The sequence below is a fragment of the Colletotrichum karsti genome (assembly GCF_011947395.1).
Source record: "Colletotrichum karsti strain CkLH20 chromosome Unknown Scaffold63, whole genome shotgun sequence".
NCBI classification, from domain to species: Eukaryota; Fungi; Ascomycota; class Sordariomycetes; order Glomerellales; family Glomerellaceae; genus Colletotrichum; species Colletotrichum karsti.
In genome coordinates, this window is record NW_024065963.1 from 34,907 (window position 1) to 48,655 (window position 13,749).

Below are 13,749 nucleotides of genomic sequence, written 5' to 3' on the forward strand. Positions count from 1 at the left end.
CCTGCAGAACAACCGATAGTCCAGATGAGGCGATATGAAGATGGATGGAAAAAATGATGAATTTTCACACAAAAAGTATACCACGGGTTCTGGAGGGGGAAACAGACTTGGCGAGGCGTCTTGTGCTTGCATCGGTAGAAGTAATTGCATTACAATCATGATGAGATGGTCCCCAAGTGAGATCCTGCCTGTGTTCTAACGACAAGCCGTGTGTGCAGCAGACGATGGGCCAGAGACTCGACATCGATGACGTCCGCCTCCCCGTTCACATGACCCATTCCGGCTGTGGACGTGTCGGGCATCGCGATTTCACGCGTTTCGTGCCCCGTGTGCCCTAGCCCGGTGACCTTCCACGCCCTAACATGAATGCTGCCGGGATGGATGTGCTTTGCTCTGGCTGCCCGGGCTTGGGATTACTCATGGCTCAGCAGGGTTCTGGCGCAGAGTTGGCCGCGTCAACGAGGCGAGAACCTTGGTGAGGATTTTCCGTGAACCCGGATAGACATCATTTTGACGTCGCTGCTGCGATGGGCTGCTAGATGATGTGACATGGCTCCCTGAGGGAGAGTATGTCACCGCGCGCGGTTGAGAGGAGGGGCTGGAGACGGAGCTTGCCCCGCTGGATTGGCGATGCCCCCGCGCGGAGGCTACTGAGGTAGCAATAATGACAGTCTCTTCAACAAAGGGCGAATGGTTTAGTGGTATAATACTCGCTTAGCATGTGAGTGGTCCAGGGTTCGATTCCCTGTTCGTCCAATGTTTTTGACTCTCCGGGGTCCTCTGTTTCTTTTTGCTCATGTTGCGAGAGTAAGGTATGTCTGCTGTGGCTATCGCTCGTTTGTTTATTTCCATGTGCATTCGTTTGGGCTTTTGTGTACTGGGCTTTTGTGTACTGGGCTTTTGTGTACTGGGCTTTTGGTCGGCGGCGGGCAGGTGCGCTTTTGTTTGAGTGACTCTGTTCTGCCTTCTTCTGCCTTCCTTCCTCCAGGTGGGCCGTGCTGCGGAACGAGATCAACGACACCCGACGTTTGAGATGGCTTCCCCGACCAAATCACCAGCGAAGGAGCACTCCAAGAAGCCTGCGGACGAGACAAATCCTCCTATCAATAATAAATCACGGTCTGGCGATGCCGAGGGCGGTACCGCGGCCGTGGGTCAGGCAGCCGGAGACGCGTCTTCCCAAGACAAGGACGCCGTCGCTGACGCCGCGAAGAAAGACAAGTACGTCCATCATCCTCCACCTACGGACTCATATCTCTACGTCAAAGACATCTCATATCCGTGTATGATGGAAGTCGGCAAGCTGACGCGGGAGGCAGGGAGTTCGAGGAGGCCTCGGCCGTGGTGGCGAGGCACGTCAGGCTGCTGCGGGAGTACAACGAGATGAAGGACGTGGGACAGCAGTTGATGGGCTTGGTCGCGGAGAATCGAGGCGTTACGGTGGGTAGTCTGTATGAGACGGGGGAGTTTGGGGTCGGGCCTAAGGATTGAGGGTGTTGGTGATGTCGGTGGATGGGGGAGGGTTGGCGGGTGACGGAGGTGACTTCTGGGTGAGAAATGACAACGCAATGAGAGTAATGGCGTTAAAAACGTATGGAATATGATATTTGGTCTCGGTTTACTTGATATCTGAGGTTTTATGATCGGAAAGAGGCGTTGAAGAGGTTGTGTGGTTTTTTCTTGCTGATTTTATTGTGGTCTATTTTACTCATACAAATGATGATCCATGTAATCACGAAAGAAAAAACATTTTTTCACTCGGCAGAATCTCCGCCATTATTGTTTGAGTTTCAGACGTTGTCCGCTCCATATAACGTATCTTTATTTTGGCTTTCTGATGTCCCGGTACCTGTAGCTCCTCGTCTCGTATGAGTATGCCCCCTCCGGTGCGACTGAACTGGACTGTCCCCGGTGGCTTTCGGTGTAGAGTTGAAGCCAATATATTGAAGACCGCCTGTTTTGTTTGATGCAACCTCGCCTAAGACTCGGACTCTCCGACATTGACTTGAGTTTCTTCACGCGGCCGAGCAGTCCTGCGACTGCACGACTTCTAAGAAGTTCTTGTAAGCGTCGTCCCAGACCCTGTCCACCAAGTCTCCCGTAAACTCGCCCCAAGGTTCGGTGTCCTCTGTTATTTGGGCGGCTTGTGACGTTATCTGAAGCTCGTTGTCGCCAGATTCTTCCACGCTATCCAGAGACTCAGTCAAGGATTCCTCATGTGACAATTCGTCACTCGCGTGCTCGAGATCCAGCGATTCCGAATCTGAGCAATCTCGGAAATTTCGATAATCCCCATCAGACGAACAGTCTCCGTCAGAGGACTCTGATTCGGAATCGGATGTGTCCCAATAGTGCACTCTATACTTCTCCCACTCATTACTCGAGTCGTCCCCCAGTTCCTGACGTTTTCTTAGCGCACGAGGGCTGTGATCGATTGCAAGAAGCCACTTCTCGTTATATATCTCTTGATCTTCTTCGGTCCAAGGCCGGTGGGACCTTAGGAGACTCGCAATCACATGGTGACACTGTCGAGTTGCGTATTTGATAGCTCGAACATATTGTCGTCGGCCGCTGCCACGTGTCTGAACCCCTGAATTCAGTAAGAATTGTACAACATCCAGCCTACCCGATTGTGCAGCGCCTTCAAGCGCTGTGACGCCAAATACGTGAGCACCGGGAGCGTTGGGATCTGCACCCAATTCCAGAAGTCGTTGTATGGTGCCAAAGTGGCCATTGCTAGAGGCTAATTGGAGCGCTGTCGCCCCTTGATCCTCGAAAGCGAGTGCGTTGATGTCTGCACCATTTACAATGAGCTTCTCCATAAGATTTCTGTCACCTTGCAGAACGGCTGCCTGCAAGGGTGTACTTGGTCTGAGAAGTCTTCTCATGCGGCGATCGACAACAATAGTCTCATTTAAATCAATGCTCGTCTCGAGAAGCCACTATGTACACTCTCGTTTGTGTAGCATAATGCTATCCACGAGTGTTTCAGATGTGAGCCGTGCCCCATGTTCGTGAATCAATTGAAGGAACTGAATGTCTCCGTGATCGAGCGCGTGTATTCCACACATGAAGGATGGCTGATATCCACTCGCTAATAGAAAATTCATGTACTTGTGCTGCCCTAGGTAGGCAGCCACCTCGATGACGGAATAGGGGCCAGAACTGTAGTCGTCGTCGTCGTAGAAACCCCAGAAATCGAGATATCGGCTGTAAGACCGAGAAGGAGTATAAGGGAGTCCGTTTGGTGAATATTTCGATTTCTGCAGAAGTTGTTGGCCTGAAAATGAGACCTTTGGCTTTAAAGATGTTTCGGGGTGGTATCCCATGTTGAGAATTCTCTCTGAGATGTTCGAAACCCCGAGAACTGCGGCCATGGACATAGCTGTTCCGAGTTCAAGGTCCAAGGCATCAAATTCGGGAAAGTCAGCTGCACGGTTGAATAGGTAATCCAAGGTAGACGAGTCTGAGTGAATGGCAGACATGAAAATAGCCGCCCAAAGGACACGGGGTGTAATTGCTGTTGAGTCCCTCTCGACGATGTATGGGACGAAATCGAGTCTTCCGACTAAGATGGCAGCTTCGAGGGGCGATCCGAACACAGATTGATTTGGTGAATCGAGAATAGAAGCTCCCAGAGAAAGGAGGGTATTGATGAGAATATCCGAACCTTTGTGGATGGCAATGGAAAGCTCTCCTCCCGTCAGACTACATCCTGTTTCAATCAGAAAAAGAGCTGTCTCTGAGTTTGGACCGAGTAGAGCTGCTTGAAGGGCAGTTTTTCCCAAGCTGCCAAAGTTGGTGGAGTCATGACTCTGGTCGAGATATTTGCGATAGACAGGGCCAATATAGTGTTCCGAATCAACATTGGCATGCAATGAATCCAAACTCTGACAGAAATCGATATCTGCTCCCATGGCCAGAAGCTTGCGGACAGTCTCCAGCTGCGAAAAGTACGCAGCACACTGGAGTGGTGTAGCCACGGTCAGAGTGGTCGTGTCGCTTAGATCAAGTACATGTTCATGCAAAGCCCCAAGCCCTACTAAGTGCTCACAGAGACCATTCGAAGCTGCGGCTGCCAAGGGTGTCTCCAAGAAGGTGCTTGTCGAGTTGACGTATTCTTTGTGCTCAGAGAGCAGCGATACAGCGTGAACGCTGTTGGTTCTGATCGCTGTGATGAGAAGTTGCAGAATAGATTCCGGTGTCCGAACACGAGAGCGAAAATATTCAATGACCACCTCTGAAGCACGGCAGTATGAAGAATGACCGATATAGAAAAGACATTCTCGCGCCTTCCGCTCGTCTGTCGGATCTCGCGGATTGTAGTTGTAACCATTCAACAAGGCACTGATGGACTCTTCCCGGTGACCACTGCGCCCGCCATATACCCAAGTCTTCCAAAAGAAGCTCAGATCATTGAACTGAGTGCTGGCTCTGAATTGAAGGAGTAGCCGCATCATTTGTTGATTATTCATCAAGGCTGCGACCTGGAAGGCCGTTGCTCTGCCCAGAAAAATGCTCTCAAACCATATCTGGCGTAGTGGGAGGTTGACATCAAGCCCTGCCTCCAGTAATAACTGCACCGCCTTCAGATCGGACCTCACAACAACCTCTTTGAAAAGCCCCCAGAAAACCGACTGCAAGCTCCAAGGAAGCTTTGGGAGGCGATATGTTTTGAGGAGGTCCCAGCCGCGTGATTGATCCATTAGCCTGAGAATCATGTCGACTCTAGATCTTCGTTCCTCAGGTTTTAAATCGTGTCTGTCGAATAGGTTGTTGGAAAGGAGAAACAATGGCACTTCCAAAGAAGCTAAGCTTGTTTCATGGAGATGGGATAGGTGCAATAGGTTCTCGGCTCTGCGAACGTGCTTTTCCTGGCTTTCTTCGGGCATTACCAAAGACAAGGCCTCGAAAGTATGTTGCAATCTCGCAGTATACGTTGAAGGAAGTCCAGATTTGGGATCCAATGTCATGTTGAGCAGGCCTTCGCTCAAAAGGTGTAGTTCGTGATCCTCTAAGTCAGTACCAGGGTTGCGTCGCGGGACCGTCAAACTTAATCCTGAAGTTTCTTGTCAGTCATGCCCTTAGACTGAATTGGTGAGACTTGGTTCGCCCAGAAAACGCACCCTTCAAGAAGTCTTGAGTTTGTACCCAAGGAAGATTCTGCACGTTGCAATGATGGAATAGAGTCTGAATCTCCGGCGATGGAGTGCGAATGATGAGAGAGAGATCTGTTGGGGATGGCGGTGGGGGCACTTTTTGTAAGTTAGACACATCATCCACAAGAAGGAAGGATCATTATCTCCGCATGACCAACTTACGCTTCATGGCCTTCTCAATTGCGGTCTCATAGCAATATCGACTCGTGGATCTCTCAATCCTCGTTGGTCGCAGTGACATTCCTGAAAGATAGACACTGCTCTCTTTTCCTTGGTTGCGCCTCTTCTGAATCCTTTTGGCAAGGTATTTCCACTCCATGGGAGTCATGTTCTTGGTCATGTGCCATTGCTTCAGCTTCCCTTCCAGCTGTGACTTGCTATGGCTTGTTAGCATTGAGTTTGTGAGATGGCGTCTGCTGACTGACCTTGGATGGAAGTTGTGCAGAGTTCCGAGTATGACGAGGACGTCTTTGAGAGTCCTGTCTTCTTGCAAATAAAGCTGGCGAATGACATGTCTGAGCTTCTCCCACTCCCTGTCGTTGATCGCAACTTTCCTCGGCCGAGTAGGCATGATGCAGCGACTGATAGTGTCTGATCTTTCATAGACACATTGAAAATGATGAACTTGGAGCAGGATTAAATCTGAAGATGTACTTCTGGGGGACGCGATTTTCTGGGAAAGACCACGAAATTCTACGGTCGAGTCCAGACGGCCTGGGGGGCCCGATTGCTTAAGTTTCTACAAACTTGACACTCGTCAGGAAACCTCTAATTACTTATGATTGGCCCAAACCAAAATCTTGAGCTGTGAGGTATGTCTTCTCGCAGCGCTGACTCGACGTATGCGATTGGCTACTGCCATAATCTGGCCCATCCCACATGATACATGTGACGAGATTGACGAGTAATATGGCACCGGAGTTGCACTTTCGATGCCGCTGACAAGGAGCCTGCATATCATCAGCGCCGAAACGGCTCAGCATTAATCCCGGGGGCCAAAGGTTCCCATGTGGCTATGTTTCATTGGACCCCTCCACATTCTGGTTTCTGGAGGCTGCCTTTGTGACGGCGAACCGTTGTAATCCAGTATGCCAGTTCTCCCCGAACCAACAATGTACGTGGCTCGGGCACAGGTCGCCTTAATGCGCCGTGTAAGCCGCGCAGGACCGAAGCTGTATGGTTGGATCTCGGAGACGATGGGCCGTCTTAGGTGTCAGATTGGTCATTGGCTGTAGATGGTTGCGAATGGCCGACGCCGAATGAGTGATACTTTTGGCTTAGAACATCTGCGCTTCTGTCTACAAGTTCAAAATGCGAACGAGGAATATGTACTTGTATTATAACTTATATCTAGCCTAAATGGCCATGCCCATGACGAGGCCTCAATCCGTTCACTCATGACGAGAGCCAGTCCACCAGGACTTCATGAAACTCTTCAGGATGCGAGATCTGAGGAGCGTGTCCAAGCTCAGGGAAAGTGTGCAAGGTCGAGTTGGGGATCTGAGCAGCAACAGCCGGGCCAAGCACGTCGAAGTGGCCCAGCTTTGCGGCGACATCAGGAGGAGACCACTGCTTGCCGATGGCAGTGTTGTCCTTCTCGCCGATGATGAGCAGCGTACGCGGCTTGACGAGAGAGAACTCCCAGCTAACGGGCTGGGTCAGGACGAGGTCGACGATCTGCGCCTGGTTGAGAGCGTACGTCTTGGCCTCGGATCCCTTGTAGACGTTGACGAGCATTCTCACCCAGACGTCGTACTCCTCCTTCCACTCACCCACGTAGTAGGTAGCTTGCTCGTAACCCTTGATGGACTCATAAGAGCTGGCGCTCTCCGTCTTGTAGTTATCATCGATGGGTAGGTATGGTACACCGAGGGCCTTGTAGTCCTCCAGGCCGATGGGGTTGACGAGGACCATCTCATCGACCTCTTCAGGGTACATCAGGCCATAGCGAGTGGTGAGCATGCCGCCCATGGAGTGACCGATGACAGTGGCGCTCTCAACACCGAGAGTCTCGAGAAGACCATGTGAGTTGGTTGCGAACTGCTGCAGGGAAAATTGGTAGCGCTCAGGCTTGGAGGATTTGCAGAAGCCAATCTGGTCCGGGGCGATGACGCGGTACCCCTTCTGGGCCAGGACGCGGATGGTAGCCTCCCATGTCGGGCCGCAGAAGTTCTTGCCGTGAAAGAGAATAGCGGTCTTGCCGTTGGGTTCACAACTGGGCGGAACATCCATGAAGGCCATCTCGAGCTCTTGGAGCTGAGATGTGAACTTGTAGAGCTTCACGGGCCAAGGGTAGGTGAAGTTGGAACCGTTAAGGTCATCGGGGAAGGATTCGGAGTTGTCGTCGATGGTCCCCTGGGCGGACACGAGGGCCGCGCCCGCAGCGAAGAGGGTGGCGAGGAAAGAAAAGACCTTCATCTTGTCGACCTTGAAGTGATGTTAGCTTCGTGAAATGGTAAGGCGATAGATGCGCAGGATGCTCTTCCGAATGATCATATCATCGACATGAGCCAAGTAGGAGCATTGATTGAGATATTCGTCACCCGCAGAGCCACCGAAAAGCTCTGAAGTCATTCTTAGCTTAGAGAGACAGAAAAGTTCCATACCTGAATGCAATAACAGCTCAACCTTGACTGACCCGAGGAACCCCGACCGTTGACGCGAGCGGCTGGTGCGTGCTTGGGAGATCATCCAGCAAATTACGGCCCGGGACGGGCAAGAGTGTTTATATTCCACTCATTGTAACCGTCGCTCGGTTGCTAGGAACCTTTGTAACCACGTGTGTTGGTGGTGTGGATTGTGGATGAGGGAGGGGAGGCATGAACATGGAGAGGGAGCATGAAGGTCATGACGCCCTACCGATTTTCTTCGGCAAGACAGGATTACTTCGATAGCTTCGACTTCAGTGGCTCAACACCGCCCTAATTTCCGCTTTTCAGTGGGCCTGACAGGTCAGTTACGTTGGTGAGAGATCCAGGGTAGTGGTGGGCTGGCGCCATTATCTCAACGCCCTCGCCGGTGATGATTACGGGTCGGCTTCTTTCGGCTTCTCAGGTGAGATCTTAGCCGTCGCTGAATTTGGACAAGGCACTGGGAGGGGGAGAGGCAGAAAGAGCGACGGTTGACACCATCTTGGGTAAGCCGTGTCTACGTAATCATAAGACTCCAGATAGTGAGGTAACATTGCGAGACTGTTCTTGGCTAGGTTTGGGGAAGCATGTTGAGCTCATAGTAGTCGCGATGGGGGCACGAGCGGTCAGTTAATATGGGTGTCATGCCGGGAATAACAAGATGGAGGGAATGTTGCAGGGCCAGATCGGAATGTCACTTCAGCGACTCAGATGCCCCGAAGCACAGGCAGCGATCTATCGCGGGCTACTAGACATGAGTCTCATGTGAACTCACATTCTTTACAAGATGAGTTTTGTTGTTGACGGAGTATCGTCTCTTTACATCAAGCCACGATTCCAGCCTGTTGCGATTCCAGCCTGTGTGCGCGATGAGAGACAACTGTGGCAACGCAAGACCTCCAAATCAATAGTCCCATCTCATGAACAACAGATGCCTCTGAACCTTGGCTATCACATTGAATGCCAAATAACATCAGCCCTGGTTAATAAGTGAAAAACGTCTCGTATTCCTCGCGTCATATGGGACCGACCACACCATAACAGCAAAGCTGATATTCAGATGAACCACAACAACTTCTTCCATTTCCTCTGCAGAAATTCGTCTTTTGGTGTCCGTCAGCAACCAGGATCCCTGCTTCATTAGCGCACCGTCCCGTACACCCGACGCCTGTCGCCAATGATGGGGTCGGCGTTTCTCTCAGAAGGGTGTCTCTGTCCGATGAACCCCTGTTATTCCGACCTTACGAGGAACAGCGTGTTCGTGGCTGCACAGACGTTGGGTGTCATTGAAGACAGAACCAGGGCCGCCAGATCGGAGGAGACGATAACTAGAAAGACACATGCCAATGATCCTAGACCCCCAGGGCTGTGGTTTCTTCATTGCATGTAATGTGGCTCCCAATCGGGAAGAAGTAACGAGAAGGATTCATTGCCCTGAAATCTGCAGCATTGAGAGAAGAGGACCTGGATCGAGAGAAAGAAGGATTCATGCAAACCCCGCGCCCAGGGCACTTCCACACACCACAACGCCTGTGAGTGACGACCATCGCTGCCCGGAGAGGAAGGCAACGGCCGCGTCGCGTTGCTGGCCGAGGTTTGATCGAGGTTCATTATACGCATTTGGGTGGCCAAGATGCAAGAAAACATCATGGACGCACGAACTAACTGCTTGTCAAGGTAGGTGGTATCCCCATGAAGCATTCAACGTATAATGCTTTCACGCACACCTATATGTTGCCTCTGTTTCTCTCGTGGCTGACACTATCGTACAGCCATGCGTCGGGTGTGAGATCTCTCAATCGCCACGAGAACAGACTCAGCGGGAACGGGATGAAGCATCGGTCATTTAGCGCCGCCAGCCCCATCTCGCTCTTAGAACAGGGCAATATCAGTGCCCTAATATGATGTTTCCAGCGCACAGACGGGCCCCCGGATGGTACGGATATTTCGGGAACTTTAAACGAACGATGTTCTGTTCAAAAATGCCATCTATCAGGAAGTCTACCGTCCGGATGAACTGCATTCCTCGATGAGACTTCAATGGTACGCCGCTCTTGAAGTAATCACCGTAGAGGCATACGAAGCCTTGATTGAATCTCCGGCGCGGACGGAAAACACTCCCTTCAACGTTTCTGTCAGCTGCACGAGGCCCGATGTTGGCGGCAATGCACTATCTTGACTGAAGAATTCCCGGCCCGGGCTGATGAGGTGCTACCCAGACACCTGGAGTCATCAGCTCTGCAATAGGAGAAGAAAGGCGGATGATCAGACAGCTGTCCAAAGCTGAAGCAAAAGAAGAAAATTCCCGACCACGTCAACAGTGAGACCCTGTCTGTAGAACATCAATAGTGCAGGCCACCGCTCTGCGCCTCATTACCCCTTGCAAGACTTCGACCGACGATCAAGTAGGAAATGGCTTTCCCTTTCCCTAAGGTAAGGAGCTGAGAATCCTGTTATCGTCCGCAACCCGATTCCGGGTCCGCCTGTGCAGGCCGCGCCGTACGGCACATGAGATGCGAGGAAACATGCCAGAAAAAGAGTACATTTGCCAGGAACGGGTTCGTCGCACGTTTTGGTAAAGTAGCCACCCACCATCAAAGGGGGTGTGTAGCCCGGGTATTTGATGCGGTATCAGGTTGAAGCGCCGTTACTGGCCGGTTTTTCGTCATCCGTCCCGTCGGTTTCCAAGCATACGCAAGTCTTGCCCATGGCCCAACATTGGACTCATCTTTCGCGGCAATGAGCTGCGAGACAGGAAAACAAAAGATTCGTGACGGATCTGAAAGTTTCTTCGCCGCTGCTAACGGACTATTGCCGAAGGTTAGATATCGCCGAAACCTGAAATGCTACAGAGTCGAACGTTCTAAGGTGGGTGCAACTTCAGGACGGTCCAGAGTCTGGCCCGGACAACGTCGACGAGCGGCTTTCCTTGTCGTCGGCCTCTGCTCTGGCAACTCCTCCCAACCGCACCAAACAGGGATCTCAATTGTTTCCTCCGTCTTGCGTTAAGATCAATAATCTTCCTCACCGGCGCTTTCTATGCCTGCAGGCTTGGCCTCCGCATCCCCAATTGTCCTTCGATATCCGTCATGACGAGTGGCCGAGTGGTCTGCTTTTACCAATTCCTACGTCTCGGCGTTGAAGCCGTTGCCCCTCGCATCGCTGCAGCAGTCTGCATATTGTCACGCCGTTGCATGCCACCACCACCATCTCCATCTCCCTGCAGAGACGGAAGGAGGAAAAGAAAAGAAGCTTACCGGCATGCGTATCTGACAACCGGCACGAGAAGGATCCTCCCTGTGGAAGTCACCCAATGGGAAATCCCCGCGCTCACAACGCTGCGGATAGCTGCCGATTACTTGGTCCAGACGGACGGTCGTTTTCCTTCGCAAAGTGGACTAAGACAAGCCCCCGAGCGGAATGTTTTTTCAATAGCCTGGGCATGAGCATATAACTAGCCCCGTTCTCGAAGACCCATCTGTCCCAGACCTCTGGGTTCCCATGGAGCACGGCTATTGTTCTCTGGAATTTGTCCTCTCAGAATTGGCCCATTGAGGTCTACCGGCCTTACCCCGTCGTCGACCAGACTTCCTTTTTCGTACGCTGATCGAGGCAAGTTGCTCATCATGGTCGACGGAAACATTCCTGGCGAGAGCAATGCTCTCATGGTTCGTGCGCCTGCTATTGTCTTCTTCGTCTTGACGCCAATCTTCGTGGGCATCCGTTTTTGGTCACGCATGAAGATGAGATCTGGCCTAGGGTGGGATGATTGGACAATTCTATTCTCGTTTGTAGGTTTGTTCGGCTGTTGATTTTACGTTCCCTGACTGACGATCTTCCAGGTCTGTTGTCTCCTCGTCTCGATCCTGATGATGATCTCTTGTGAATATGGGTTCGGTGAACACATCAAGAACTTGTCGAAACCCAACAGGCTTATGACACTGAAGGTAGGAGAATCGTCGTTGTACTCTTGATCTTGCTTGCATGGGCCGCATTCTGATTATCAACAGCTCTTCTACGTCGCCCAGATATTCTACAAGATCACGATTAATCTCACGAAAGCGTCAATCTTGTTGCTGTACCTACGCATCTTCGTTCAGAAGTATTTCAGGGTCCTCTGCTATGCTCTTCTTAGTATCATCCTGGCATACATGATCGCAACTTCAGCCTCCTCTGTCTGGCAATGCAATCCTATTCCCCGCGCGTGGGACAAGTCTATACCCGGCACTTGCATCAGCCTTACCATGAACTGGTACGCCAATGCAGGCTTTTCCATCGCCACCGACATCCTCATCATGGCACTGCCTCAGCATGTTCTGTGGAAGTCTAAGCTTCCCACAAACCAGAAGAGGGCTTTGATGGTCGTCTTTGCCCTGGGTTTATTCGTCACCATCACGAGTGTCCTACGGATGACAACGTTGGACTTCTCAACTACCAGCCCTGATACCACCTGTAAGCCGCCGCGATGTCGCATTATCCAGGCGTCTGAAGTACTGACCAATCCGTTCAGATGACATCGCTTCTACGCTGTGGACCCTCATCGAGGATAACCTGGCCATCATCTGCGCCTGCCTGCCCATGTGCCGTCTACCGTTGACATACGTCTTTCCTACTGTCTTCGCCTCCAAGCAAGGATCGTCCAACGGCAGCTCCGGCTACGGTTCAGCACCACGTTCGAGCAAGGGGAATTTCAATTTCGTCCATGCCGGAACAAGTCGCAATGATTGGCATCCGTACCAAGGACGTGAGGAGAAGGCCTCGATTCACCTTACAAATGTTCACGCAGGCAGACCAAGGGTCGCAGACGACACGAGTGAGGAGTACATCTTGCAACCAACATCTAAAAGCAGTGGCAATACTCCTCGGCAGCCAAGCGAGGAGATTGAGGATGGAAGGGCAATCCGAAAAACTACAGACTTTCATATGAGTTACGCCGAGCAAGGCTCAAGGGCCTGAACTAGGTGGATCATGTTCAAAGACGGGGACCTATTAAATGTACCTAATACATTAATATAACGAGCCAAAGTACCAAAACATAGAGTTCAACTTCATGCATCAAGTCCTTGTCTGGAGGCAATACACAGAATATCTAGCCGTCAAGCCTGAAAACTGCACCAACAGATGCACTGCCAACCACCGTAGAACCTGTGACGTACAAGCTTCTTGATCCCGGGCCACCCGTCACAGCCACTGAAGAACCCTCTCCCAATGTGGTGGAGTTGACAATGACAGTACTCGTACGAGCAGCAACATCCACCTCGACAATCACGTTCTGGGAGTTCAAGGCAATCCAAGCTCGCTTCGCGTCTTGAGACAGAGCAAAGTCGTCGGCAAACGGTACCGTGCCGTTGGCTAGCACTTCAGCCGGTCCAACGGGACGTCCAGTAGACATCGAAATTGGGACTTTGAAGAACAGGTTACGGACCTGGTTGACGTAGAAGAGGTCATTGCCGTGTGTGCGGATGCCATTGACCGCGACAAGTCGTTCGGGACGGCCGGCGGTGGTCTCATCCTCGATGACCGTCTCGTAAGCCTTGGTCTCGACGTCGAGGGAAAGGACGCGTCCGAGTGCTGAGTCGGACAGAAGGAGGCGAGAAGGAGGCGAGAAGTATCGTTTGGTGATAGACGGGTCATGCCGTTCAACAGCCCGGCAGTCGGGATCTTGGCAACTAGCGATGTCTTCGCGGGATTAGTCACGGTGCCGTTGACAGCGACCCCGAGGCCTCGCAGATCAACGCGCCAGACAGCATTTGTCCCGAGAGCCGTGGGCTGTGTGCCGGTGACATTCGCAACGGTAACATGGAATATATCCTTCTCTAACTCTGCGATTCCCGTCAAGCTAGAGGCGTTGGGGATGGTGGCGATTACGCTGACACGCTTGGCCGTGGGAGACATGAGATGAAGAAGTGATGATCTGGATGACGACGCCACGATATCGCCATTGTTGCGTAAGGCTACGT

At 51.8% G+C, this 13,749-nt stretch overlaps 5 protein-coding genes across 5 annotated transcripts; 2 read left to right on the forward strand and 3 right to left on the reverse strand.

Moving 5' to 3' along the window:
• Positions 1-1,033: 1,033 nt before the first annotated feature.
• On the forward strand, positions 1,034-1,491 carry CkaCkLH20_12636 (duf1337 domain-containing protein; the record flags this gene model as incomplete). The annotated part of the gene is made up of 2 exons (XM_038895349.1): positions 1,034-1,221; positions 1,320-1,491. 2 exons carry the CDS (start codon positions 1,034-1,036, stop codon positions 1,489-1,491), a joined length of 360 nt encoding a protein of 119 aa, XP_038739298.1.
• Positions 1,492-2,015: 524 nt separating this feature from the next.
• CkaCkLH20_12637 (uncharacterized protein) lies at positions 2,016-5,730 on the reverse strand (the record flags this gene model as incomplete). Its single annotated transcript, XM_038895350.1, has 3 exons — positions 2,016-2,128; positions 5,322-5,536; positions 5,585-5,730. The coding sequence occupies 3 exons, from the start codon at positions 5,728-5,730 to the stop codon at positions 2,016-2,018; spliced, it is 474 nt and encodes a 157-aa protein (XP_038739299.1).
• An 824-nt stretch (positions 5,731-6,554) lies between these two features.
• Positions 6,555-7,577, reverse strand: CkaCkLH20_12638 (uncharacterized protein; the record flags this gene model as incomplete). The annotated part of the gene is made up of 1 exon (XM_038895351.1): positions 6,555-7,577. The coding sequence occupies one exon, from the start codon at positions 7,575-7,577 to the stop codon at positions 6,555-6,557; it is 1,023 nt and encodes a 340-aa protein (XP_038739300.1).
• Positions 7,578-11,415: 3,838 nt separating this feature from the next.
• CkaCkLH20_12639 (uncharacterized protein) lies at positions 11,416-12,745 on the forward strand (the record flags this gene model as incomplete). The annotated part of the gene is made up of 4 exons (XM_038895352.1): positions 11,416-11,580; positions 11,632-11,736; positions 11,800-12,241; positions 12,300-12,745. The coding sequence occupies 4 exons, from the start codon at positions 11,416-11,418 to the stop codon at positions 12,743-12,745; spliced, it is 1,158 nt and encodes a 385-aa protein (XP_038739301.1).
• Positions 12,746-12,878: 133 nt separating this feature from the next.
• CkaCkLH20_12640 (uncharacterized protein) lies at positions 12,879-13,684 on the reverse strand (the record flags this gene model as incomplete). Its single annotated transcript, XM_038895353.1, has 2 exons — positions 12,879-13,360; positions 13,417-13,684. 2 exons carry the CDS (start codon positions 13,682-13,684, stop codon positions 12,879-12,881), a joined length of 750 nt encoding a protein of 249 aa, XP_038739302.1.
• Positions 13,685-13,749: the final 65 nt, after the last annotated feature.